The following is a 27541-nucleotide window of genomic DNA, read 5'->3' as shown; positions in this document are numbered from 1 at the left end:
AGGAAAGAAAACGCATCCAAAATATTTGGTAATTAAAAGATCATTAATATCTTAATGAATCAAAGATTAAAAAGATTTGAACTGAGAAAATCAGAACATGATCGTATATACAATCAAGAGGTTTGTCCAATTAGCAAATATTTAACAACTATTCAATTTTCGGTTTAGTCCCTCAAATTAACAAATATTACAAATGCTAATAAATTTTGAGTTTTTCAAATAAACTTCCAACAAATATGTATAGAAACAAAGAAAGAAAAACAAGGAAAGAAAGAAAAAATCGATTTTCATTGTGATTCGTATAGAAACGAAAAAGAAATAAGGAAACAGAAAAAAAAAACGAAAAGTGGAGTCTGCTCAATTGAAGATGGAGAAATAAAGAAACGGAGAAATATATTGCTAAATTTTGGAGTCTGCTCAATTTTAATTGTAACATATCGTGTGGCAGTACGTGTGTCGAGTATGATTTTAACTAAATTTAGACATCTACACATAAAACATATGCATTTAATCAAAATAAGACAGATTATGTGATTGGAGGGATGATATTCAATCCGAAATTTCATCTTCCAATCGTAGCCGTTGGCCGATCGGACACCCAACGTGCTTAATAATGGAATGAAGATTCACCAATTAAAACAACAAAAGAACTAAATATTATAATAAAAAAGAGTGAGCCTACGCTACTATGCATAGCGTTCAATGTCTTGGAAATGTGGGACTAATGACTATTTCGTATCCGTTACCCTCTAGGGTAATTATAAAATTCAAATATATATTCAATTCAATTTCCAACCCACTTAAATGTATATTTAATTCAATTTCTAACCCACTTAAATGTATATTCGTGTTTTTGAATTTTTATTCTTTATAAAAAATAATTTAGTTGGAATTGATTGCACATTTATTTTATTTTTTATTAGAAATGCAATTATATATGTGTTAAAATGAATGAGTTTTTGATGTTTAATTTGTAAAATATAATAAAACTAATTATTATACTAGTATTATCCGTTATTCACCCGCTATCGTTTCGTTACCCGATAATATTAACGGGTAAGGGTAGGGTAGGGTAAAATCAATTTTTAATGGGTATGGGTAGGGTATGGGTAAGGTCAATTTTAATGGGTATGGGTATGAAAATGTCTCCACCCGATCCGTACTGTACCCATTGACACCCCTATTTGTCCAATTAGCAAATATTTAACAACTATTCAATTCTCGGTTTAGTCCCTCAAATTAACAAATATTACAAATGCTAATAAATTTTGAGTTTTTCAAATAAACCTCCAACAAATATGTATAGAAACAAAGAAATAAACACAAGAAAATAAAGAAAAAAATTGATTTTCATTGTGATCCGTATAGAAACAAAAAAAAATAAGGAAACAGAAAAAGAGAAAAAAAAAACGGAAAGTGGAGTCTGCTCAATTGAAGATGGAGAAATAAAGAAACGAGGAAATATATTGCTAAATTTTGGAGTCTGCTCAATTTTAATTGTAACATATCGTGTGGCAGTACGTGTGTCGAGTATGATTTTAACTAAATTTAGACATCTACACATAAAACATATGCATTTAATCAAAATAAGACAGATTATGTGATTGGAGGGATGATATTCAATCCGAAATTTCATCTTCCAATCGTAGCCGTTGGCGGATCGGACACCCAACGTGCTTAATAATGGAATGAAGATTCACCAATTAAAACAACAAAGGAACTAAATATTAGAATAAATAAGAGTGAGCCTACGCTACTATGCATAACGTATACTGATATGTACTATGAATCAATATCTTAATTTTTAAAATCTAAACAATTGATCTGAACCGTTCAATATGATTTCTATATCAAAATGTACTTGTAAATCAAAAAATTTATTTTTTATTTTACTATTTTTTAGATAGGTAGAAAACTACATGATGTAAAAATTCCAGACTATTCAAAAATATAGTAAAAAGATTATAAAAAACATAAAATTTTGTCTGTACGTATATTTTTATATGAAAATCACACGGTTCAAATTGAGAACGTTAAAAATGAAAAAAAATGATACGGAACCAATATGCATTCTGCTTGGTACCATAGTCTCGCTCAATAAAAAAAATATTTGATTCACTTATTTATTATTTCATGCGGGTTATGAAAGTCATTTTCCCAGGAAAATGTGTTTCGCATGTATAGAAATAATTTACATAAATTTCTTAACAAAAAAATAGAAAGCCATGTGAGGTGATCAACAATGAGCGTGAAAATCTCATTTTATGAGACTCATGACAGTAACATATATATCTTACAATTTGAAAATGAATAAAATGAAATAAAACCTCATGTCTTGGAAATGTGGGACTTTTGAATGCGGTGTGAAAAAATTCAAAAAAAAAAAAAAAAAAAATCAAATTGTCCGGAAAATAGATGAAAATAATACGAAAAAAAGAGTGGATAAAAGTAACTTTTTTTAGTTTGGAAGTAAATGAGAGGGAAAAAAAAAAATTAGCAGCTGAACTAGTTAGGGAATTTGTTCGAAAATAATGCTTGAGAACATAACCTTTTCTCTAATATATAATGTATTTATTTTCAAAATACACAACCTAAATTTATATAACTTGATTCAATTATTTTAGTTAAATGTTTTACTAAAAGATTAAGTCTTTTGTTTAGTGATAATGACAATACTCTTCTCTGAATAGAAGGTTGTAGATTCAAAATTCAAATAGAAATCTCTTACAGATATTAAATAGTTGCGTGGTGCGCCAACTTCTACTAAAAAATATTTTATTAATATTGCAGCTATCTAATTATGTTATCATATCAAAATTCGTATTATTTAATACAACTTACAAACTACGCAAAACCGGACAACCTAAAAATATGGATTGGATGATTTTAAACCTCCAACTATTTAATTATAAATTTAAAATATTTCTGTCTGATCATAATATTATAATATACGAAATCCGACCACTTTGACCCGTTTTTGCAATACAACTTTAGTGGGTTACCTTCATTTTCATATATATTTTTATAATATACGAAATCCATTGATTTGACATCTTTTAAGCGGTCATTAGCAATTAACCTTTGAAACAGCATTTTAAGGCTTATTAAGAGAGACAAAAATTAAAAACAATCAATCAATGGCCCACACCTAAAAAATGGTTTGGGAACAATAATTGTTGCTCAAAGGTCCTTTAGAGACAGCAGTACTATTAATCTTTACAAGTTATGTCATTATTATATCTTTACACGCCACATTTGGTGGTTGGCCCGGTAAATTATTTGTATAATTCTGTGTTAATTACATGCACAAATAAAAAGTATTTGTTTGGTTTTAATAATAACTCAAGTCGGCAGATATTTTTCCTCTTTGCTTGCAGAAAGGATGATTGTATAAAGACAGCGAAGCTATATATGATAACATATATGCATACTACGGATTAATGAATTCATATTTTATTTTCAAAATTTAAACAGATTTGAACTGTTTAATTTGATTTTTATATAAAAATACTAATATACTGTTCCTACATTGCAATGAAAATATATTATAAGAGAAAAAAAATCTCATTAAAAATGACATATTTTCATAAAGAAAAAATAGATCAATAAATAAATAATTGTTCAAAAAAAAATAGATCAACATATTCTCATACAAGTGTAAAGCTTGTTCTTTAATAACATACTTATGAACTTTTTTTTGTACTGGTACATAACCATTTTTTATGTTGCTTAATGGGAAAACAAGAAAAAAATTATCATCATAAGTTGTATTATTTATTGGTGTCATATTATACACTTTATGTCGTCATATTATAGCTCTTGTTATTGTTAAGTTATTATGCTTTTTCTAGAATTTATATGCATTTATTGTATCTAAAATAGAGAATATAATTGTGTTAGCTTGAATGAGATTATTAAATGACAAAAAATATTCTGTATATGATATTAAAAGGTGGAAAAAATTAGGATTGACACAATCACATGACCAATCAATTATCAATAAATTCATAAGTTTTTTAAACAATATTTTAAAAATAGAAAGAGACCATGACCAAAAGAAGACAAACTAATTAAATTTGCAGCGAGTACGTGTCTAAATAAATTTAGACTTATACACATAATAAAACATCAAAAAGATAAATAGAATCAAAAGAAGGCAGACTATTTGATTGAATAGCTGATATTCAATCTGAAATTTCATCTTTTAATTACAGTTATTGGTGGATCAGAACATATACATGCTTAATATAAAAATAGAGATTGATATATTTGAAAATCAAAATTGACATTAAAATAAATTATTATTGTTTTTAGATAGGTAAAAAATTACTTTATCTAAAAATTCTGGACCATATGAAATTAGTGATTTTTTATCTATTTAAAAAATATAGTAAAAAAATATATAAAAATTATAAAATTTGGTCTTCATAAACATTTTCATATAAAGAACACATTTTAACTGTTTGGATAGACTTTTTGAGCTTTAAAAATAGAAACAAAAATCCATATCATGAATCGAGTTGTAATGTTCATATTACCATAGCCCTCGCACTTATTATATAAGTATATGTAGGGGGTGTTCAAATGGTTCGTTTTTTAATCGAACCGAAAAATTTCGGTTTAAATTGTTCAATTTTTCGGTTCAAATGGATCGGTTTGGTTGAATTTTTGAATTATTTCGGTTTAAATGGATCATTTCGGTTTATACTTTTTAAAATTGACTAAATCGAACAGACCAAATTATATTATTCAAGTATGGTTTATATTATGTTTGTTTCAATCATTGCTTCCTTTATTTTATTTTAGTTTAAATATTTTAGAACATCTACATATTTTGTAGGGAATTGAACAACTTGCATATGAACATGTGTAATTTTCATTAATAATGGCATCAAATAGATTAATTCGGTTTGAACCGAACAAACTAAAATTTATTTCGGTTTATTCGGTTCAGTTCTTAATCGGTTTATAAATTTAACCAGTTCAGTTCGGTTCTATTTTTAAAACCGGTTTTTTTTTTTATTTAATTATTTTAGTTCGATTTTAACCGAACCGACGGTTTAAACACCCCTAAGTATAGGTAATGTGACATCTACAACATCAAACACGGGATAGGCAGAATGAAAATCAGTACAGGTCTGGTTAGATAAAGACAATTGATAAAGTGTGAGGAAAATAGTTAAATGGAGCAACAATTATTAGGTCCCTCTTGGTTTTTAATTAATTCAGCAGTTCCAAAGTACACATAACAAAGAATATGCTTCATATAATTAGTGATATAATGCCTGAGGTCACCGACAAATCAATTTAAGAAAAATATGTCATTCAGTTTTCCATTGTTTACCACTTCCCAGGTAATAATTAAATCTACAAAACCCAAACTACCAAAGCAAAGCTAATCAATAAAATTATATAATTTTTTTAATTATATATTGATAATTTGATATTCATTAAGAATCTTTTATTTGAGTTTCAAACTTACAATCTTTGTATTGTCTTAAAGATGGATTCTCTAATCAAAAGGATTATAGAAGCAATTATTTTTTTAATTTCAACTGTACGTTTTGTACCTACGGCTTGTTTATTAAAAAACATAGTTTCAGTTTTACAACAGCTAGGATTCGGTTGGACTGCAATTATCTTTTCCCTTCTAATTATATAAAAGTTGAGGATAACCCCATTTTTCTTTGATTTATGAATTGATTCTTCTAAAATCTTCAATTATACATTTTAGACTTTGCATTGGAGGGTCCAAATTGAAAATGACCAACAGATTTTAATTATAGAGCCTTTAATCCAAAATGGACGATATGATATGCTTGGCTGGATGCATCCTATCGAACCAATAGAATTGGAGAAGATCCGAAACCCTCCAGTTACTTTGATAACACAAAAAGTTGTACAACGGAGCAACCTTTACATTTCAGATAAACCAAAGAACAAAAAGAAGGAAAAAGAAAAGGTGAGCATGTGACCCTGCTTAGGTTGTTAATTGGTTGAACTGCTAGTACCACTGCACCAGCACTGGTATTAGTATTAGTAGTGGGGGCTCACCCACCGCTCACCAGAGTAGAACACCAAAAGATCCAAGTCACACAAGATCTGTTTATTATCTAATCCTAGCTTTGATAGAAGAGGCTTTGGTCAACTAGACAACTACTAAAGCGTAACATGCTTTTGTTAGAATGCATCTGGTAGATCTGTGACTTGGATCAACATCTTGTGTGACTTGGATCTTTTGATTGACCAAAGCCTCTTTGTGATTTGATCTTCCTTTTTTAAAGATCTGTGATTCTGATCTGGATTAATCTGGCAATTTTAACCTGGACGATCTATTATTTATTTTACTTTTTTTGTTTCTTTAAAAAAGGAAGATCAAATTACAAAGCAAAGGTATACAACATCATGATATTTGTGAGGTGTTGGTGTAAAACGGTTCAAAATTTAATAGATGCATGGTTTAATGCCAAAACCTTTGAATGCTTTGAGCCTTTGAATGTTAAGTCCCCATTTTCAATACCAAAGCAAACTACCCAGATCCAAACCAACAATTGTTACGTCAGGTGGCTTTTAATCTAGAGTTCTAGACCGCTCATTGAACCCTGACCAGAATCATAGGATCAAAATTGAACGCTTTATTCATATCTTACTGCTCGCTCATCAAGCTTTTGCTTTTGGTCATGTTAATCACACATCTTCTGCCAATTATACTTAATTTGTTTAATTTTGCTTAGCAAAAGGTGGAGAGCAGAATATCCGGGCAGCACCATCCCCTGAACAAATATTAAACTGACAAATAATAAAGGCATCAGCTTCTCATATAATATACAACGACCAAGTTGCAATAATGGTTATGGTGCTAGCCAAAAGATGCAAGCCTTCCCCACTCCAAACCATAGGAGGATTAAAAGAACACAAATTTAGGTCCATGAAATTGGGCCTCCAAAGGCTGAAGCACACAAATGTACCGAGTGGGCCAGATTCACGATAGCCCAAAACTTAATTTGAAGAATCCCCAGCGGTTATTGTGTACTCATTTCTCGTAATTTAATTTCAATAGAAAACAGCAAAATTCATAAAGCCTAAAATTTCGAGGTACACTGCACATTTTAAAATGTCATAAAAACTAACCAAACCCCAATGTGCCATCTCTTATTGCAAAGAATAATGGTAATATTACTTTTGTGTAGGAGAGAAAATTTTGGAAATCTCCGAGAGTAATCTCAAAACATATAGAGGCTTCCTTTACTACATTTATAACCTATATCCTGTTACAAATCGTTTAATACCAGAATAGTCCGACACCATCTTTACCTTTTGGAACAAACTCCTGTATTCTGTGCTCAAGTGATTTGCAAGCAACTCTGATTGCTTGTCACCGTTTGTCTACAGATAGCAAAAACAACATTTAAAATGAGGCTCTTGAGAATACTAAAACAACTATTTTCTAAAAATATAAGATGCTTAGTGAACTTGAGCAGTTGAGCTCTTAGAGAAAATAGCTATAAAAGATTGCAATATCATCAGATTCTGGTACAATTTCATTTGAGCTCAGTATTGGTACAGCCAAAATTTCAGTATACATATTTTCGCCAAAGATAAATCTCAATACTTTACTCGGCCAACTTATTTATCTATTGTGGCAACCTGGAAGGTAAGCAATTGCATGGGTCCGCCGCAATTAATGGTGCCACATAAGCAATCTTAGCTCTTTCGTTATACAAATTTCAGTTTTCTTGAGGGCCTATGTAGATTAAAAATATATAAAGAGAAAGGAAATCCTTATGGTTTCTTGGAGAACTTGGAGTACCTCAAAAGCAAAGAAACCCCCTGGCTTCAGAGCAACAGACAAACCTTCACAAATACTTAGGAGATGGTCGATTCCATCTTTTCCCCCATCCAAAGCTAGCTTCGGTTCGTACCAGCCAACTTCTGGTTGTAAACCTGGTAAATCACTGGTTGGTATATATGGAGGGTTACTTACAATGCCGGCAATTTTCCCTTTCATATCTTCCAGTGGCTCAAACCAAGCTCCCTGCCTTATCTCCACTTTACCCTTTTTAAAAGTTGAAAAAAAAAGACAACAATGATTTATGTCCCAAAAGTTGCTCCCATATGAAATTAAGCTCTAATTGATCCTTAATCAACCACATTGTTTTGAACTATACACTATTAAGACTTAAGAGTGAGTCTATGGTACTATGCATAGCACAGATTGGTCCGTAATACAAATCAATATTTTCGTTTTCAAAATCCTAACGGTCAATCCGAATCGTTCGACATGATTTCCATATGAATATGTACTTGAAGATCGAATTTAATATTTTTTAGAATTTTTTTTACTATTTTTTAAGACAGGTAGAAAATCACTGTTTTTGGATGGTTCAGAATTTTCAGATCAAGTGATTTTCAACCTGTCTTAAAAAATAGTAAAAAAAATTCTAAAAAATATTAAATTCGATCTGCAAGTACATATTTATACGGGAATCATATTGAACGGTTCGGATCGACCGTTAGAATTTTTAAAAGGAAACTATCGATCCATATTACAGATCAATCTGTGCTATGCATAGTACCATAGACTCACTCAAGACTTAATAAGAAATTGAGTCGCAACCACTACTTGAAGTATAACAATTCTGCAAGGGAATCGTCAATTGAGCTTGGACTACTCAAATAATTCAAAATGCTAAGCTGTTAATGCAATAGAATCACAACAACCCAGGAGAAATTAAATCTAGGCCTGAAGGAGTCATGCCAGTACCATAGTGCACTTCACTTCGACCATCAAGTACGACTTCAAAATAAGGCATGTCAATTCTTGGGTGCGAATTACTTAACTTAAAACACCATTTCAAGAACCATTTTGAGCTTGACTATTGGCATTGGCAAGTAAACCTCCTCTCTGTTTTTTTTTTTCTTTCTTTTTTGACCTTTGAACATAAGTAAACAAAGCAAAAGGAAAGTAAACCATCACTAACCTCTAAACCATACCTCTGGACATTAAACCGGGCCACCTCAACAGCCACAGGGCTAACATCTGTCCCCAGAACCCTACCTTTACTCTCTCCATCCATTAGCTTCCCAATTGCCACTGCAAGGGCACCACTTCCCGTCCCCAGATCAACCCAGACTCCATCCCCAAACCCCTCAACCTCCTGTACCAGGTCAACCAGAATCTCAGTCTCAGGCCTAGGGATCAACACCCCTTCCTGTACGACCAGAACCAATTCCCTCCAGTGCTCGCACCCAACAATGTACTGGAACGGTTTTCTCTGCTCGACCCGTTCTCTCCAGAGAGTGTAAAGGTTGTCTAGCTCAGTTCGAAGGAGGACGGTTGAGGGCTGGGAAGGGTGGGGAGAAGTGGTGTCTTGGAGGAACCAGGAGAGCTGACGAAGGAGGTCGGAGGAGAGAGAGGGGACGGAGAGGGCTTGTGCCTTGGCCCAGTGGTGGAAGGACAGGAGGGAGGAGAGGGAGGTGGAGTGGGAGAGGGGACGGAGAAAAAGAGGAGGAGACGAGGAGAGAGAAGGAGGAGGAGAAGAGTTTGGTTGGATTGGGGAGAGCGAGAGGGAAGAGAAAGGTTTCAAAGAGTGGCGAAAGGGCAGAGGGAGGGAGAGAGAAGGAGAAGAGAAGCGGGAGAGCATATCTCCTCTCTTTCCTTTTCCTCTCTATCTCAGTTCACAACAGTAGCTCCTCTTTTGTCAAGGCATTTTAACTTTCTGAATTCTGAGATGTCAGATGTGCGGTCTAATTCGGTCCAGTGTTTTGGGCCTAGTCCACTGCATAAGCTGTGGTAACAATGAGGGCCCGAGATTTATGTAGCCCGCGAAAATGGCCCAACTAAGAACATGTAAAAATTAAAATTTATTTACACATCAATATTTTTTATATTAATTTAAGAATATTTTTATTCTTTTATAATTATAATTTTACTGACGTAGTAAAAAAATATTAGTTTGCAGAATTAGTAATTTTGCAATTGCTATATTACATCTCTAAAATTAGCTCTGCAAAGTATGACATGACACTTTCATACAAATTGTTAATTTAACAATATTTATAAATTAAGAACTGCTACATATTAATGTAATTGAAATAACAATTGTGGCATCAGTACATGCAATTTTTTTCGGGTGAGATGGGATGCTTTAAGAGAATCTCATCTACAATCTTAAAAAAATATATATTATTTTGTACCACAAGTCCACAACAATCACTCTTCAAAAAATATTATTAAGTCAGCTTTTGCCAATAATTTGATTATTAGCAAAACCTTGTAAATGTAATTGCAAAATCCTTGTTGGCAGTTTCATTTTTATTTTCAAAAATATAAAACCCTTTTAAATTTTGAAAGCTTTCAAAAGCATTTGCATCTGAGAAAATTGGCCATTACTATTCTTTAAAAAATAAAATTTTGTCATTACTACTCTTTCATCAATGCATTTATTTTGTAATTAGTGGCTACTTTCAATTTGACAATGGTTTTGCAATTGCTAATTAATTGTATTGATGAAGATGCTCTAACTTTTGTAAAATGGATTATTGGAAAATTAAATGGGCGCGAATATTTATTTATTCATGATAGAGTGATAGACCTAAATTTTGGATGATATGTACAGGATGATAAAAGAGTACCATATCATATGAAATCCAATCACCTTACATTTATTGCAAGAATCCCACCAAACTCTCTCTACGAAATTTTTTATTAATAACATTAAAAAAATGACACCAATATTTGCAAATCTAAATCTAATATTTCAGCTAAATAATTTGACGGAATATATGACTAATTTCGTCAGATTATTCAGTGGAAGAAATTTCGACTACAGAGAATTTAAGATTAGGGGTGCAAACGGGTTCGATATTATCCGACTATATCTGCATCCGTATCCGGAAATTAGATACGGATATCCGAATATCCGTGCGGATACGAATACGGATATGGTTTTGAAATTTATTTATCTGTATCGGAATAGTAGATATATATCATATAATTTATCATAAATTATGAAAATATAAATATTTATGCATATATCTATGGATATCCGCTATCCGATCCCTATCCGTATCTATCCGTCTAATATCGGATCCGTATCCGAAAATTAAAAGCAAATATGGATATAATTTTACTACTATCCGATCTGTATCCGATCCGTTTGCACCCCTATTTAAGATGTTCACAGATAAATCCAAAACCGCATTGCAGCCTCTGTACCCTTCTCTTCCGACTGGTTACAGTGGTCAATGGCACTCCAGAAATTATTTCGAAAACTGTGGGATTTTGTTACACAGGTAATCTCCTTTTCTCTTTTGAAAACCTTAAAAAAAAAAAAAAAAATTCGCTGGATAACAGGATAAGTGGATATCCTAATTCCGGTGGAATTAGACGCATCTAGTTTTGCTGAATAATCTGTCAGAATTGACCATATATTTCACCAGATTATTAAACGGAAATATTCGATTTGAATTTTGTTAAATATTAGTATCATTTTTTTTAATTTTATTGTTTTAATGTTATTAATATAAATTTCGTCTCTCTATGTCTTTTCTGACTATATGTCAACTTTTTAGAAAAATTGTAATTTCTTTTGTCAATGTAATAATGTACTGTATTCTTAAACAAAAATGAGCATCAACCCTTTCTAATGGTCCAAAATGTTTTTTGAATATAATGTTTATTATATTGAAAAATATTTCTACATCCGACACCCTTTTGCACAAGAATATGTCAAACTAAAGCAAAAGCAAAAGGTGCATCGAATTTGTATCTTGCCTGATTTGCTATTTTCTTCTTCTATTACCAAACTCAGACCCCCTCGTAAATTTTTTAGCTCCTCGTCGGCATTTATTTTTCCCTGTTCATGGTATCAGATCCAAGTGAATTTGTTTAAGAGCCTCGAATTTAACATTCTTTACAGAAAATAGTATATCACTGGAAGAAAATACAGTACCTAAAAATCACTATACAGAGAGAACAATAAACATAAATATTTGAAAGAAGACGGTTTTTAGATGCTCTCCAGTTATGTAGACTAACTTCTGCACAAATGTTTTGCCGTTAAATGATAAAATATTTTGAAATTTACTCCAATGACCACACTTAATATAATTGTTTTAAATTAAAAGTATCACACTCTCATTAGATAAACGGTTTTGATTTGATTTTTTTTTTTTTTTGGTGGGATCATGAAAGCACACAGCCCAAATATTTTTACTTTCTGATATTGACAGATAAATTACCGTGATATCTGATAGGTAAACTAGAATGATTGCACAAGCAATATATAACTTACATTCCCCACACAAGTAACACTACATTTTCTGGCAGGATTTGATCAAATTATCTGCCAACCATAAGTAAATATAAAGAAAGAATTTTTTTTTCCTTTTTAACCTTTTTTAAAATGCAATATAAAGAGACATATCAAAGGAAACATTTACAATTCAACACTTATTAGTTGTTAAAATTGCACTTTCTATTATAGAGGTCTATCAAGGTCAGGTCTTTCATCTAGCATCTCAGATGTCGTACTGTCTGGAAATGCATCAGGATAAGTCGCTTTTAGCTTTGATTTCATGCTTCTGCAACTCAAAGAATTAACAAGATGTAATTGCTTACAATATTCAATTTAACAAAGCATAGAATCATGGAACGTTATACAACAAGCTAAATAAACAGCTTATCGAAAGAACCTGAATACAGAAAACCTCAATAAATTGCAAAATAAGATGAGAAAAAACACTACAAAGTCTAGCTTATGAAATTAAGCTACCTTAGTTTCATAAAGATGTGATCAAGGTCAGATTTGATGGACTTTAGAAGGCGTGTTTTTCTCACAAATTCACCTGACACCTACAAAAGAATTTTTTTTTAACAATAACGCAACAAAGGATGCAAGTAAAAGAGTAAAATTAAGAACAAAGTACCTCTGCATAGCACTGCTCTGAGTACTCGTTGAAGTGTGAAAGAACTGCATTACTGTCTTGCAATCTCCCTAGTCTGGTACCAGTATAAAGCATTGTTCTTAAATTGAGAAACATTTTAAAGGCAAGATACTACTACCAGTATCTCTGACCTACACAGAATACCACCATAACACCCCCTTCCAAGTCATGCAATTAATCAAAACACAGTCTGATCGCATATTGGCAGCAATAAGCTCAAACCCTAGATTCAGACCTCAGCAAAAAAATTCCCTCAATGTACCACTCAATGGTATTATCTATTAAAACAGTAAAGTCTCACTTCAAGCAATTACAATCTCAGATCTGGAGTAGGTTGGTCAGTGCAGATGGAATTTGCTCGATGGTACAGGTTCATCCTATTTAATATGGTTATTGGGTTTCCATTTCTCTCATACATTTACTTCTGGTTTCATATCTAAGGCTGAGTCAAGACAAATCAAAGGCTGAATGATGCTTTTCAGGGGAGTATTTTTTTTAATGAAACAAAACAACTCAATTTAAAGTGGAAAAGAAAACAGATAACATTTGCATACATTTGGTGCTGGGTATGCTTGATGGTATCAACATCAGCCGAATCTATAAGCGACCGGAACTGTAGAGACACCTCTTGCGACGCCGCTCGGATAGATGCTCTCTCCTCTTCGCCTATTCTCTCCATTGGTGCGATCCGCTTCTCTCTCTCTCTCTCAATTTCTTAGAAGTTCACTCGGGAATCGGGAACGAGCATGGCAGGCTTGGCAGCTAATTTCTGCTTAGAAATTCACCCAAGGTAACAGAATATTTCTGTTAGATATGGACCGTTCCATCAGATTCAACACGAATATTTAAGAGGCCCGTGCATTCCTGGGCCGGATTTTTACGGTCAAGATCTAAACAGAAATATTATGTTACCTCAGAGCATATGGACTCGGAAGATAGTGGGTCCGAGATAGAGGCCCAAATAAGAAAGGTGTGTAAATCTTCTGTTATAGATCTTAGGCTTATAAGGCCCATTTTTATAAGGGAAAAGGGTTTCTTTAATTTTCATTTTTTATAAAAAAACTGGCAGTGTACTTTTACTAAAACAATCTGGTTTTACATGGATCTTGCTAAGATGTGAGTATTCAATGAAATCGTTTTGCTGATATTGTTAATTTTGCTCATCAATTACCCTATACTCATAGAAATGGTTTTCTTGTTGTCTTTAGTGCAGTTTGTTGGACAATATAGAAGCATCGTAATGATCTCTATTTTGCTGAAGGTAAACAAAAAACACCTAGACAAATTGTATTTCTAATTAAATCTCTTGTGCATTATTGGACAGCTAAGATGAAGCACCAGGTGGCTGATTCTACTGCTCTGTGGTTTCCCTCTGACATGGATGTTCTGCCACTTGCTACTTGGACTCCAGATGGTGCCAACGACTCACCCACCATGGATCGATTTGGGGCGTCGATAGTTCCCTATGGAGAGTAGCTATCACCACCTCATCTCGGCTAGCAACCCAAATTTTGCCATGATATTTCTCTCAGCCCCTTGTGGAGGCTTAATAGTCTAGTTAGATGGTCTTATGGTTTTTTGTTACATACTTGTCAAGTATTTAGACAGCGGGTTACCTTAGCTCTCTACTTTTGTTATTAGTTTTCTATGATGCTATGTTTCGTTATCTACATTTTCAGGATTATATACTGTGCTGCTGGTTTAGATAATCTTGATAACCAGTTGTAAGTTAAAACTATTTTCTTCAATGGAAATGGGTTTCTGCCTTTTAATCAAAAAAATAAAAAAAACTGGCAGCAGCTGCCAATATATATTAAATTATTAAGTAGTAAAAAACATCCTTCAATCATGTTTCAGCAAATATAATTTGCCCTATTCAAACTACAAACCATTAAAATATTAAAAATATATAAGTTACAAATTCACTAAGGAAAATAACTTAAACAATCCAAAATAGATAGGTTTCTTTAATTTTCGATACAGGATTGATGGTTTTTTTTAATTATTTTTTTTCAATTAAAATCTAATTATTGATTAATTTCTTTAATTAAAAAGGAATTAAATTTTGGAATTAGATTTTGTTCAAAGAGCTTTGAAAAGAATCTTATTCAAAACCGGACTTTACCGTTTAATTTGCTTTAAGATTCGGATCAACTGAATTAATGATTCGATTTAAAAAAAAAAAAATCAAGCAGGAGGTTTAACTTGACAAAAAAGAAAATTCAAAATGTGGGAATCGAAAAAATGTTAGATGGAGCAAATTTGAAGTGATCAGTCTGAAAGGTTGAATCGTCCGATTATATAAATTGAAGTGATCGAGTACTCTAAAAGTTTGTTTAAACAATTCGACTAGTGATCAGTAAATCAGCGGTCAAAATCCTTTGAACCATCTCGGTCTTGCTCCGGCCTTGGTCCGCAGTCCGCGCCGCGGCACCGGAACACATTGGAGATTGGGGGGGACGAGGCAGCCATGGCGCCGGAGGCAAAACCTCGCGCTGTCAATTGGAGATTGACTAAATTTCTTAGAAATTACGGTGAGATGTGTTCTCCTTTTTATTTTGTTCCTGTTTCTCCGTTCGTTGTTCATCTCTTGCGAAGCTTTATTGGGTCAAAATGAAGAAATTCAACCTCAATTTTCAGGATGGGATTTGCTCCTCGGTTCAATTGGGGCATTTTACGTGATCGTGGTTCCTTATACTAAGGTTGAAGAGAGCTTTAATGTCCAGGTTTGCTTGATCCGCTGTCTTTGTTTCAGTTTTCAAAATTTGAACTCACTATCCCATTTCAGTGAACTTTTTGCCCCTTCTATCTTCGTCTCTTATTCACTGGGATTGAAAGAAACATGGTAAGAAGGTAGGATGCGAACCAGAATTGATTTGTCAGAAACACGTGTCAGTAGACACTTCATGTTCTTATTGATCTCTCAGAATTCTTTTTCATAATAAACTAATAGAAATTGAGGGTAATTTATAATACAGGATTACATTTTCATTGTAGGAGGATATAGTTGCAATTTTACTGTTCGTTTGGTGCATTATAGTAAAAAATATCTCTGCTTTCTTCTGTCTTTGGTAGCAAGTAGCAACCCTAATTGATATTTTGTATAGCTTTGTCATAGTTTATGCTTAAAATGTGGCTTACTGTGCATAAACACCCTAAAACACAAATCCATACAATATAATAAGATAATAGCCTAAATGATGATAATCAATCATCTTATGTGAGTTTTTTTCTTTACTTGTAAATTCAACTGATGAGGGCTCTAATTGTTTAGGCCATGCATGACATACTCTACCATCGCAATAACATAGCTAAGGTAATTCTCAGCTCTACATTAAACTATTCTTAGTGTGATTTCATTTTGATGACCTTTAAGTAATTTTGTATTATGATTTCTCTTGATTTGCCACAGTACGACCATTTGGAATTTCCCGGTGTTGTCCCTCGCACTTTTATAGGTATCCCCCTTTTGTTTCATAAATGTTTTTTTTTACTGGAACTTGGTAGCACTAATTATGTGACTGGTACACATTACCACCAACATCAGATATGACTGGTGCAGTAGGAAACTTGTAATGTAGATGTTGTTAGGAAATATAATTTTGTATTTTAGCCCTACTTAGTTTTTATTTTTTAAATTAAAATTAGTAATGACACAGGTAAGTTACTCTCAAAAAGAAAAAGAGATCCTAATCACATTGGAAAGGAAATGTGAGTAGCTTATAACTGTAAATATCAGATTCGTATACTTATTGATATTGAATGTAAATACAAGGTAACATGAGTTTGATTTTATGACATGGCACCGAATATTATATCCTGTATGTACAAATGAGTAACATACTTTTTTTTATGATTAAGTGGCCAAAGCTCAGAAGTAATGCATGTCCAATTTGTGCCCATGGAACTCAATATTCAGTTCTGTTTTCCTGTATTAGTAACTATTTTTATAAGCTACTTCAGGTGCATTTGTTGTCAGTGCTCTGGCATCTCCATTGGTCTCACTGATGCAATTTTTACATGCACCAAAGATTTACAGCCTCCTAACAGGTACTTTTTTATGCATTTTTAGATGAAATTTTCAAATGATTACTTGTTTTTTTTCATTTATTGATTTGGAGCATTTTGACTGATCTCGTCATTAATTTTTTGTAGTTCGATTGATGTTAGGTTGCATTGTGTTGGCTTCTCTAAGACATTTTAGACTTCAGGTTGTCAAGAGTTAGCTCTTTATGTAGTGTGTCTGTTTCCATTTAAAGATATTTTTTAGGTACTGTATTTTACAAACGGGCGGGATTCCATTTGATGATGGTTTAACTTAGCAATCTCGACAAAGCTTTTCAAACAAAGTTTAGTGTCAATTGCTATTCTATCAAAGGTTGTTAAATGTTGATCGTTGCATATATAGTTGTTTAGAACAGTAAAACTTGCATCAAATCTCATCATTTTTTATGTGCATGTTACACATGTATAGATCACATTCCAAATGTCAGATTTCAAAACTAAAAGTTATTTGACGATTGTCAAGATTACAAATTAATCCATTGTCAATGAATCCCCTATTCTTTACAAATTACACCAAATTTTTTAAGAGTTTTTAAGAAAAGCATAATTGTTTCTTATGTTCACAACTGACACAAATTCTTTAAGATATTAGCAATTATAATCAACCTTTATGTGCTATGATGACAAAGTATATTCCACTAAATTATTGACATTTTGCCCCAATTTAAAGTTTATGCCAATCCAAAATATTAAACTAAGTGGATCGATATTGGGATCTGCCAATCCAAGTGATTTGGTTCCCAAGAAAGTTGTGTCATTGTATTTACTTTTACTGATTTATTAGTGTTCAGATTTATTTGCAAATAGCCACAAAAAATGTTGCTGTCAGTTGCAAGTGTTATAAATGTTGGGATTTTTATGTAAATAAATGGTTTAAATTGGATAAATGGTACTTTGTAGTTGTAATTTTATTTAATTTTATTTCCTTCTCTTCTTGTGAAGGTTAAGAAGAAATTTGGCAATGTAGTGGAGGCATATTTTGTAATACTTACCGCAATCCAATTTCACTTGCTCTTCTATTTAACCCGACCTCTCCCCAATATATTCGCTTTTGCTTTAGGTAGCTTTTTTTTTCTGTGACTTTAGATACATTTATCTCCTTCTAATCTAATATAGTTTTGTTCACTTGTAGTGACAACTATATCCTTATCACTGACAACTTAAATAGATTTATTCATTTCTTTGGGCAGTTAATTTTGCATATGCATGTTGGTTAAAAGGGAATGCAACTGCTACACTAAGATGTCTGGTATTCACTTCTTTCAATTTCTAGTTCACTAAATTTATTTTTACTTCAGATACACTTTTCAGTGATGCCTCCCTTTACAGAAAGTTCAGTACCCTGGGTTGGTCAAACTCAGTCACCAGAAAGGCTTACTGCTTAATTCAATTGCATGATGTGATTTTATTGTACTTTGTAAATACATTATACTCTTTTGTATATTTAATATTGCTTTTATTTCATTGTACTTTGTAAATTCCATTATAATCCTCAGTAAATTGATGTTGTTTTTATTTCACCATTTCAGATCATTGCTACCGTTGTATTTAGATGTGATACCGTGTTGCTTCTTGCACCAATTGGGCTTGAACTTTTGCTGGTACATCAAGTTTATGCTCATGTTCTTTTATTTCCTTTTCTTTCTTCCTATTCCTTTTCCTTTGTTGGATGATAAGGAATTTATCTACTAGTGTTAAACATAGAAAGGAGCATTAATATCATTCTTTGTGTTCTGCTTCTTATAATTATTTCTTCTTTTATACAGAACAAATGTATATCACTATGGGAAGCAATTAAGTGTGGTTTAATCACCACTCTTTTGTCTGTAGGTATGATGAAGAGCTTTGATTTTATTTACCTTTTTTAAAGTAACGGATCTGGTTGATATTTCTCAAATATAGACCTGATTTATCCCATTTCGCTTCAAGCACACCAAATTTGTTTATTTTCAGTCCCGCCAGAGTCACCTAGGATAAGTTTATGAAAGAGAAAAACAGGGGAAATATAATGTTGATAAAACCCTATCATGCAACTGGTACAGACTTGGTTCATGTCAGAACCAGATTTGCAAAATTCAGTGTGTGCTGATTGGGAAGATCACTCTTAACAATTCAAATCTATTAATTATGTATTATTTTCTGTTCGTGTAGGCTGTACAGTTTTTCTCGACTCAATACTGTGGCAAAGAACTTTGTGGCCAGAATTTGAAGTTTTCTGGTTTAACTCAGTTCAAAATCGAAGCTCAGAATGGGGTGTATCCTGTCAAATATTGTATTTCTTGAGGGTTATTTGCAAGATGGACCCAATATTGGACAGTTTTTTAGGCCATTGTTCTGCAAATTGGAAATTGACACCCAACAGTTGCTGAGGTGTTTTGCTAAATTGATCTTCTTATTGATTATTTGCAAATCAATCGGTGGATATGGGCACCCTGATCATATTTAGTACTTTTGCTAATTATATTAATCAGATTTAATCACTTAAATACCAGTATATTTGGCTTGGTTTCCTTGATTGAAATAACCATTAAAAAAAGACGCATCCATTTCACTGGTACTTCACTTCTGCACTGCCACGCGCCTTGTTTATAGCCTATCCTCTTTCCATTGTAAGTTATATGAATTATAATTATTGTACAAACCTAACTTGACCTTGTTGTCAATGCCTAATCGAGTCTTAGTTTCAATTGATGTTTGGGCTAAAACTACAAGCCAAAGAAATGGAAACCATTGAAGTATCAATACTGTACCAAACTCCCATTACAGTGCCAGCAAGATCCAACAAACCTTTACTATATTATTTTTATATATGCTAAGGATAAAGTGTTTTTAAATGACAGATTGGTGTTCTTCTTGATAGAAGGATAAGGCAGTACATTGTTCCAGTTTTCTTATTTGTCCTCCTTTACTCTAAGCTCCCTCACAAGGTAACAAATAACATATCATTTCCCCCATCTAGGTACCTTCTTATGAATTTGTAAATAAGCTTATATTCTTTTTTTATTTTTTCTAGGAGCTTCGTTTTATTATTGCTTCAGTTCCTATTTTCAATTTATCAGCCTCCTTAGCAGCTAGCAGAGTGTAAGCACCACTGCTCCAGCAATTACCAATTTAGACTCGAAAAAGTACCCTAACATTAACTTCAGCTGTGAAATTAAACTGATTTTGAGTTTTTGACCCAATTTTTCTTTTTCAACCCTTAATGGCATGATTAGGCCTCACTTATCTTTTCAATGATGTGCTTAGACATCAGATTACCTTACCGCAATATCCAATTTGTAATGAGTTGTGCTAATGGAACCAAAACAAGCCAAGAAAAGTGTTAAGAATAGAAAAGACAAACAGATCAATTTGTACCATTTGTGGACTCTCTGGTTTTCCATGTTCTGCTGTTCATACTGATAAAATAACTGCCTAGTGAAGTTTTGAATATCCTATATGGTGAACCCTTGTTTTGAATGATTTTGTTGCATTGCTGATTTTTTCTCCTTATGAAGAATCTGCTCTAATTATTTTTTCTTTGCCAAATTTCTAGGCACAATAATAGGAAGAAGCACATATGGATGTTATTTTATGTCATCATGCTCGGATCTTTTCTTGTCAGGTGTTTTTTATCTACCTCAGATAAAGATGCTGTATTATGTCTTCATAAAAAAAAATGCTGTATTATGTCTACATTAATTGAATATTGGATGTATATGTCTTCCAATTGAAATATCATTTCCTATATTCTTGTTTTGATTGTGGATATTGCATAGCAATTACAATACAACCTAAAGAAGCTTTGCTAATGCTAGTCTAGCAATTCTTCCTGTAGCACTAAACAGTTTTTACGTACTATCTTTGTACCCTTCATAAACTCAAATTTTCAAATCTAAGTCCCTTAAATAGATGTAGTGCCATAGGTTGATAGATGCATGTGCATGTGATATTATTCTGCACAAAAATGGAGGAAAAAAACAAATGTTTTCTTTTTACCTCAAAATGCATCTGAGATTTTGATAACCTTGCATTTTTTTTAAATCTGAGAAAAGGGTTAATGATTTAAGGGGATTTTTTGTGTGGGAATAGACATTTGGAACCTTTTCTTTGATATCTTCTTTTCGGAAGGTTACATTTGAAAAAATTAAGCGATGGATATAGTGTGTTTGTGTATTTGTGCATGTCTTTTATGCTTCTGCTTTGCTTGTAGTTTAGGGTTCTCGGCTTTGACAATGATTGCCTCCTATAATAATTACCCTGGTGGCTATGCTTTAAAAAAACTTCATCAAGCCGGTAAAAATGTCCTAAATTTCTTTTTGTTGTTGACTTGTTTCCTTTTTGTACTTTTTCTTTACATGTTCTCCTACAGCTATGTTGTCGGGACATCACTGAATAACAGTTTCCAAGTTGTTATGACTTGCAAATGCTGTACTATTTGAACTTCAAATGTCATTAATTTTGGTTATTGTAACAGATAATTCGACAAAGGAGAAGTTAGTGCATATTGATGCCTTCACAGCAATAAATGGAGTTTCCCGCTTTTGTGAAAATGAATATCCTTGGAGGTGTGTTCCGTACCATCTATTTCAAAGATGATCATATTTGTTTCATATTTCAATATTTTGATCCTTTGTCTGTTCTTTTTGAGGCATGAGCAGATACAGTAAAGAAGAAGGAATTGTGAAGGAAGAATATCAAAGCAGAAATTTCACTTACCTATTGAAGTACTTCCTCCCTCTTTTTCTCAGTTACCTTTTTTTTATTGTTACCCTTACGTGAATGTGTTTAATGCTGCTTGATATATTTTTTTTATCTGACGCTTCGAACAGTGAGCACTCAGTAATTGATGGGTACCAATGCCTGTTTGCTGTTTCGGGTTTTTCTGGCTTCCGCTTGAAACTAAAATTTCCACTTGTTTTCTTGGTATGGAAAGTTAACTTGTATGTTTAGGCGTCATTCTTTCATATTTCTCGAGCTTTCCTGTTTTCTAATATTCTATCAGAGTGATGCTATCTTGAATAATTTTTTATTTTATTTTTGATGCAGTTTAAAGAGCCAAAGGTATATGTACATGGCAATATAAAATACCGAGATATATTGTCGTCAAAGTGGCCGGGTTGCAACTGATTTTTTTTTTTTTTTTGTATGTTACATATTATGTTAGTGACTTGAGCTCCGTGGTAAAAAATAATAGGATTTATAGTCATTTTTTACTTCATAAATTGACATAATCTGTAATATTGCATTAATATCTCGAATTAAAAATTCAAATGACAATTTTGAATATTTTATTGTCTTGTTTTCACAAGCAACGTGTCCATTTAAAATTTCACAAATTTTTTAGTTTGTTTTTTACAAGATAATTAATATATTGCAACGAACTTGATTTCATTCTGAAACAGACTTAAGCATTATAAAATTCTAAACGAACGCATCACGGAAGCATTGTTAGTGAAAAAGAATGAGATTGAGTATTCCGATTCGTCTTCTGAATATTAAGATTTTAAGTATTAATTAAGAGACTTTACTAGACAACTAACAGGGGTCTTTTTATCTGAATGGCACCAACTACAATCCACAATATCATACTCTTCTGTTTTCACTGATATAACCAGACCTGATATGACCTCATGGAATTGGACCTCTACAGGATAATTTATTGTGCATTCCCTATACATTTGGTTAGAATATGGTGGTATAAAGAACACTACCTACACTACCTTATGGAAAACCAAAATACCTCTTAAAGAAAAAGTGTTTATGTGGCTAGTAAAAGAGGGTAAAATTTTAACCAAAGATAATCTAGTTAGAAAAGGTTGGACGGGTGACCAAACTTGTAAATTTTGTACCTTACCAGAAACCATAGACCATTTATTTGTTACATGTCCCACTACCTCAGCCATCTGGACATGGATAGCAAATCATAACTCCTTCCAATTTAATTGTGAATACATTACTGACATTTGGATGTTAGACGCATGGATCCCACTTAAAGACAAACCATTAATTGAATTGATTATGGCTGCTACAATATGGATAATTTGGTTAACTATAAATAAATTATGTTTTACTGATACTACTGTACCAACATTACCTTCTATAGATTCAAATATTATATCCTTAGCCTCTTATTGGTGTAAATCCAATGCAGATGACTCTTACTTTAAACTCTCCTTAATATTACCAATGGATGTTACTCAATTGTCCCAAGCAGGTCCTCTTATAATCCTCTCGGAGACCGATACCTCCACAGAGGAAAACAGCTCTTGGTATTTCGAGGAAGAACCCTATCTTGGGTTAGAGGATTCAGACCTCCGGGATTACCTTAGAGACAGAGAAGAATTTAATGCAGCAAATGCAGCCTATTTGCAATCCTCTAACCCAACTACTTCTTCATCTCATGCCAGTTCTTCTATAGCCAATTAGTTACCTCCATGTTAGTTCTAATATCTAGACTTTGTTGAATGATGTATCTCTTGCTTTGTGTAATACTCTAGGTACTTGCAGTGCTCTAATTGCCTAACAATCAGAGTATTATTTTGTTGGTTAGATAATCAGTTTGATTTGGTTGGTTGTCTTGTAACAGTCCTAAGACATATTTTGTATGATTGAATTAGTTTCTAATAAAACTGGTGGTTTTTAAACCACTTTTATCAAAAAAAAAAAAGTATTAATTAAGAAGAGAAGCTTTGGGACCATTTTATGATGCTGGAATTGTTCTCGTTGTCTAATTGCTTATGATACACGTGTCTTAAACTATATACATCTATTCTTAAATGCTGTTATATATAGTTGGGGTAGTTGGCCTTCCATGATAAGCTCTTATTTTGAAGGAGAATTTCAAGTTTGGTTTTTGAACTGATCTTTAAGAAAATATATATATATATATATTTGCTCCCGAACTTAATTTTTGCACGATTGTCATAATTTATATTAATCCAGCTAAAGTCCATCTTTGAATCTGTCGTTTCATCTTTTGCCACACACAAGAGGCACAACAAACGGTTCCCTCTTTTGCTATATTTATTGAAGAATTCGAATTCAGAATGACGAGCAGGTTACTTTTTTTTGTTCAACTAAACAACGTTATGTAGTCGATCTTTACACGTCGTTGCTGATTCGAATTTATTGTGTGCACCTACACTGCTACACAATGATCTTCGGGATGATTTTGATCAGATGGGCATGTGCAAATTTGGACCACAAGGCTTTTTATTTATGGATTCTAATTTTGATCAGATGTCCTTTCCATAAAAACCTCTAACAGATCTGATCTCAAATTACTATCCAATAATGATATCAAGTAAAAAAATGGGCCGAACAAACTGGTTCTGCCATGTTAGCCCAGACTTCATGAAATGGGCCTGCGGCGCCTTTGTATCAGAAACATGCTCAAACTCCAGGGGGTAAAGATTTTAACAGAGTAGTTTTAGCTTCATGCAGCGAACAGACTGTAGAATCAAAACAACGCTGTCTATTCATTTTGCGCTGCATGAAGCTAAATATACTTTGTTAAAATCTTTACCCAACTCCAGGGATGTTTAACAGTTCAAATTTTGTTTGTTTGTTTCTGGTTTAATAGGCAAGAGAACCAGGGTCCGGGGATTTAAGAAGGCTTCAATTTATAAGGATTTTTCTTTTTGTCTATTTGATTTTCTTGAGTTGTTTACTTGCGCTTGAAAAAAAGTACTTTGTTCCCTTGATTATGTATTTATATATTGTAAGTATGATTATGGTAGTTATAAAGATGAGAACCGCATATAATAGTAGTCAAGTTATTGTCATTACGTGTGGAAAATCACGAATTCAAAAATTAAAATATGCATGCAATAAGGTGAGTTAAAAACTTGACCATTTCATGTTACAAAAATAAAATAGTTAAATATAAAATATTTCTTATGTACAGCAGAGGATCTGCTATAGAGTTCTAAAAGGTTTTTCTCATGTACGAATGTCAACGAAGATCAACAGTTGAAATCGGAATAACAGATTCTCTTATTCTTTAAGAATAGTAGCAGATTTTTTCTTAACCAATACCATCTCATTCTCAAATAATAGAAGATTTATTTCAAGATAAATGGATAGTTCAAACACCATACATACCGTTGAATCTGCCCATTTTACAGCAGAGAAAGTTTAAATACAATATTTTTTTGCGAAATTTAGATAAGTGGAGGATTATATATCGACAATCACGACGACTGCAGCTATTACAAATAAAAAAAAAAAAAAAAAACAGTAATTCTACTGTGCATTCATTTTGTTGAGAAACATCTATTTGATATCTCGTATTTTCTGATGATAAGAGGGTCCCTGCTAATGTGGTCGCACAATGGATCATAAGGGATTAAGGGAAGCAACGCTGTGGGAAAAGTGGTGTCAGAAGAAGATAGGATAAGAGAATAGAAGTCGTAAGGTTAAGTTGTGGAACAAGAATAAGGACCATACTGGATGAGACATGAGAGGGGTAGCTAGATGCAACTGGTATTTGTTTTTTTGCTGTTTTTATTTATTCTAAAGAAGCTGTAATTCCTGTTTTGTCACTGTTTACTAATTTAATATAGCACCTGGCCGCCTCTGTCAACTAGGACATGTATTAAATTCAAATCAATTTAAAATTTGTTTAGTCTTTCATAAAAATGGCTCTAAAATTTCGTAATTAAAAATATTAAATTAATTAATGAACGAATAAATAAATTCCAAATTTATTGCAATCCGATGCATGTCCGCGCCATTAAAATTGTAAAAGGCACATCTACAGTTTGTAATATTCATCTTCAATATTTTTTCTCAAAAAAAAAAAAAACTTAAATATTATTTTTAAGAAATCAAATAGATGTACAATAAATGTTGGATATAAATTGTGTTTCGTATTTAGTATAATAATTCTGGAATTTTCTTATCATTGATGAAGAAACGACAAAACTGAATTATTCATTTTTATCTGTTCACTAGACGATCAGTAAATTTGATAATTACACTGAATTTAAGTTACAACCAATATTTTTTGAAAATATTAGTTACGACTTATCTAAACTACAAGAAATATTTACAGTTGACTTTACTTATATGTTATTTCCATCATGACCCCGTTTTCTTTTTTTCCTACCACTCTCAAAAATCAGAATTAAATGAATACCATCCGAAAAATCAGAATTCATATTCCGCCACGTTCACACCATGGATCTGCGAACGGGTTGACCCGTTCGCAGATCCACGGTACGAACGGGTCGGTGCGCAGATCCACAGTGCGAACGGGTCACTCGAGCGGGTCATGACGCGAGCGGGTCAGTGCACAGATCCACGGGTCAGTGCGCAGATCCACGGTGCGAACGGGTCATGCGAGCGGGTCAGTCCGCAGATCCATTTCGCGAACGGGTTGGCGATCCGTTCGCAGATCCACGGTGCGAACGTGGCGGAATCTGAAATCTGATTATTCGAGTGGTATTCAATTAATTCTGATTTTTGTGGGTGGTAGGAAAAAAAAAAAACGGATCATGACCCAACGCTTTTCGTATTGTCTTGTTTAATTTTTTTAGTTCAAACTTCAAACTTCAAACGATTTGTTTTGTACTGAAATTATGATTTATGCCTGCGTTTTAAAATGACAGCATGTGATTTTCCTTGGCTAAATATTACAGGTACGTCTCCTCTCCAGTCAATTCATTGGAGCGTTCCCTCCAAATGATAACCTCACACTATGCATCGAACGGGTTACGTCGAATTTAACGTTTACAGACCCGCAGACAAAATAAGATATATCTGCTCAGAGGTGATCCAGACCGTCCGTTTTACAAAACGAACGTCTCAGACATTCCTAAAATCTTCCACAAAAACCGTAGAACTAGAGAGGAGATCAACTCAACTATAGCTTCCACCTTCCAGCCAGGAGACAGCTGGCAGCGAGAGAGAAGTAGGATAAGGACAAAAGCATCGAGCCCTGGTCCCTGGATCTGTATAGAGTATAGACGAGAGACCGATCAAATCGTCAACTATGAACCGCCTTGTCTGACCCACATGTCAGCGACAGTTCATCATTACTGTCTATTCGTACCCCGTCTCCTACATCTGCATCCCGTTAAAATCGTCAATAAATTAAAAGTTGTTTTCTTTTCGTATTTCACTGCGATATGAACATATTGTCATATTATCATCAGAATAATAATAATAATAATTCATCTAAAACATTTATATCAATTTTTTTAATAAAAAAATATTTATTAAAAAAAAATTACATCTATTAATCTAGTCTTCCTGACAATTAGCTTCAACGCGCCATGTCATAATCACACAAACTTTTTTTTTCAGAAACCATAATTAAAAAAAAAAAAAAATTTGCAATGGGCTGATTTCTTTTTTCTTTTTTCTTTTTATGTATGAAATTACTATTTCGGTACATGTTTTTATATAAAAGTAAAGTAAATTCGTTTTTCTTTTTTTATACAAAAGCCTCATGCTGATATATGACAATTCAGTACATAAGAGAAATAACTCTTTGACTGAAATAATAATTCGATTCTTATAATTTTTATAAAAACGAAACTAA

At 32.8% G+C, this 27541-nt stretch overlaps 3 protein-coding genes across 14 annotated transcripts; 1 reads left to right on the top strand and 2 right to left on the bottom strand.

Annotated features, from left to right (window-relative positions):
- Nucleotides 1-7028: 7028 nt before the first annotated feature.
- On the bottom strand, nucleotides 7029-9696 carry LOC144572410 (RNA methyltransferase family protein). The gene is made up of 3 exons (XM_078321990.1): nucleotides 8982-9696; nucleotides 7811-8056; nucleotides 7029-7386 (listed from the first exon to the last, which is right to left on the bottom strand). The coding sequence occupies exons 1-3, from the start codon at nucleotides 9642-9644 to the stop codon at nucleotides 7255-7257; spliced, it is 1041 nt and encodes a 346-aa protein (XP_078178116.1). The 5' UTR covers nucleotides 9645-9696; the 3' UTR covers nucleotides 7029-7254.
- A 2554-nt stretch (nucleotides 9697-12250) lies between these two features.
- Nucleotides 12251-13695, bottom strand: LOC144572412 (kxDL motif protein). 2 transcript variants are annotated; one of them, XM_078321993.1, is made up of 4 exons: nucleotides 13503-13695; nucleotides 12931-13003; nucleotides 12777-12856; nucleotides 12251-12591 (listed from the first exon to the last, which is right to left on the bottom strand). In XM_078321993.1, the coding sequence occupies exons 1-4, from the start codon at nucleotides 13625-13627 to the stop codon at nucleotides 12483-12485; spliced, it is 387 nt and encodes a 128-aa protein (XP_078178119.1). In that variant the 5' UTR covers nucleotides 13628-13695; the 3' UTR covers nucleotides 12251-12482. The 2 variants fall into 2 exon arrangements, with proteins under 2 accessions (XP_078178119.1, XP_078178120.1); XM_078321994.1 differs by having other exon boundaries at nucleotides 12251-12585.
- Nucleotides 13696-15229: 1534 nt separating this feature from the next.
- ALG12 (homolog of asparagine-linked glycosylation 12) lies at nucleotides 15230-22215 on the top strand. Of its 11 annotated transcripts, none has more exons than XM_078321833.1 (20): nucleotides 15230-15482; nucleotides 15589-15674; nucleotides 16223-16264; nucleotides 16361-16406; nucleotides 16912-16998; nucleotides 17104-17159; nucleotides 17956-18073; nucleotides 18204-18262; nucleotides 18543-18614; nucleotides 18780-18843; nucleotides 19165-19268; nucleotides 19551-19622; nucleotides 19854-19940; nucleotides 20027-20094; nucleotides 20549-20617; nucleotides 21206-21288; nucleotides 21470-21560; nucleotides 21654-21719; nucleotides 21825-21918; nucleotides 22042-22215. In XM_078321833.1, exons 1-20 carry the CDS (start codon nucleotides 15419-15421, stop codon nucleotides 22120-22122), a joined length of 1509 nt encoding a protein of 502 aa, XP_078177959.1. In that variant the 5' UTR covers nucleotides 15230-15418; the 3' UTR covers nucleotides 22123-22215. The 11 variants fall into 11 exon arrangements, 10 of the variants coding, with proteins under 10 accessions (XP_078177959.1, XP_078177961.1, XP_078177957.1 ...); XM_078321831.1 differs by having other exon boundaries at nucleotides 15288-15482; nucleotides 16903-16998; XM_078321829.1 differs by having other exon boundaries at nucleotides 15288-15482; nucleotides 15568-15674; nucleotides 16903-16998.
- The last annotated feature ends 5326 nt before the right edge of the window (nucleotides 22216-27541 follow it).

The sequence above is a fragment of the Carex rostrata genome, chromosome 20 (assembly GCF_964058835.1).
Source record: "Carex rostrata chromosome 20, lpCarRost1.2, whole genome shotgun sequence".
In the NCBI taxonomy this organism is placed as follows: domain Eukaryota; kingdom Viridiplantae; phylum Streptophyta; class Magnoliopsida; order Poales; family Cyperaceae; genus Carex; species Carex rostrata.
This window is presented reverse-complemented; position numbering and strand designations above follow the sequence as displayed.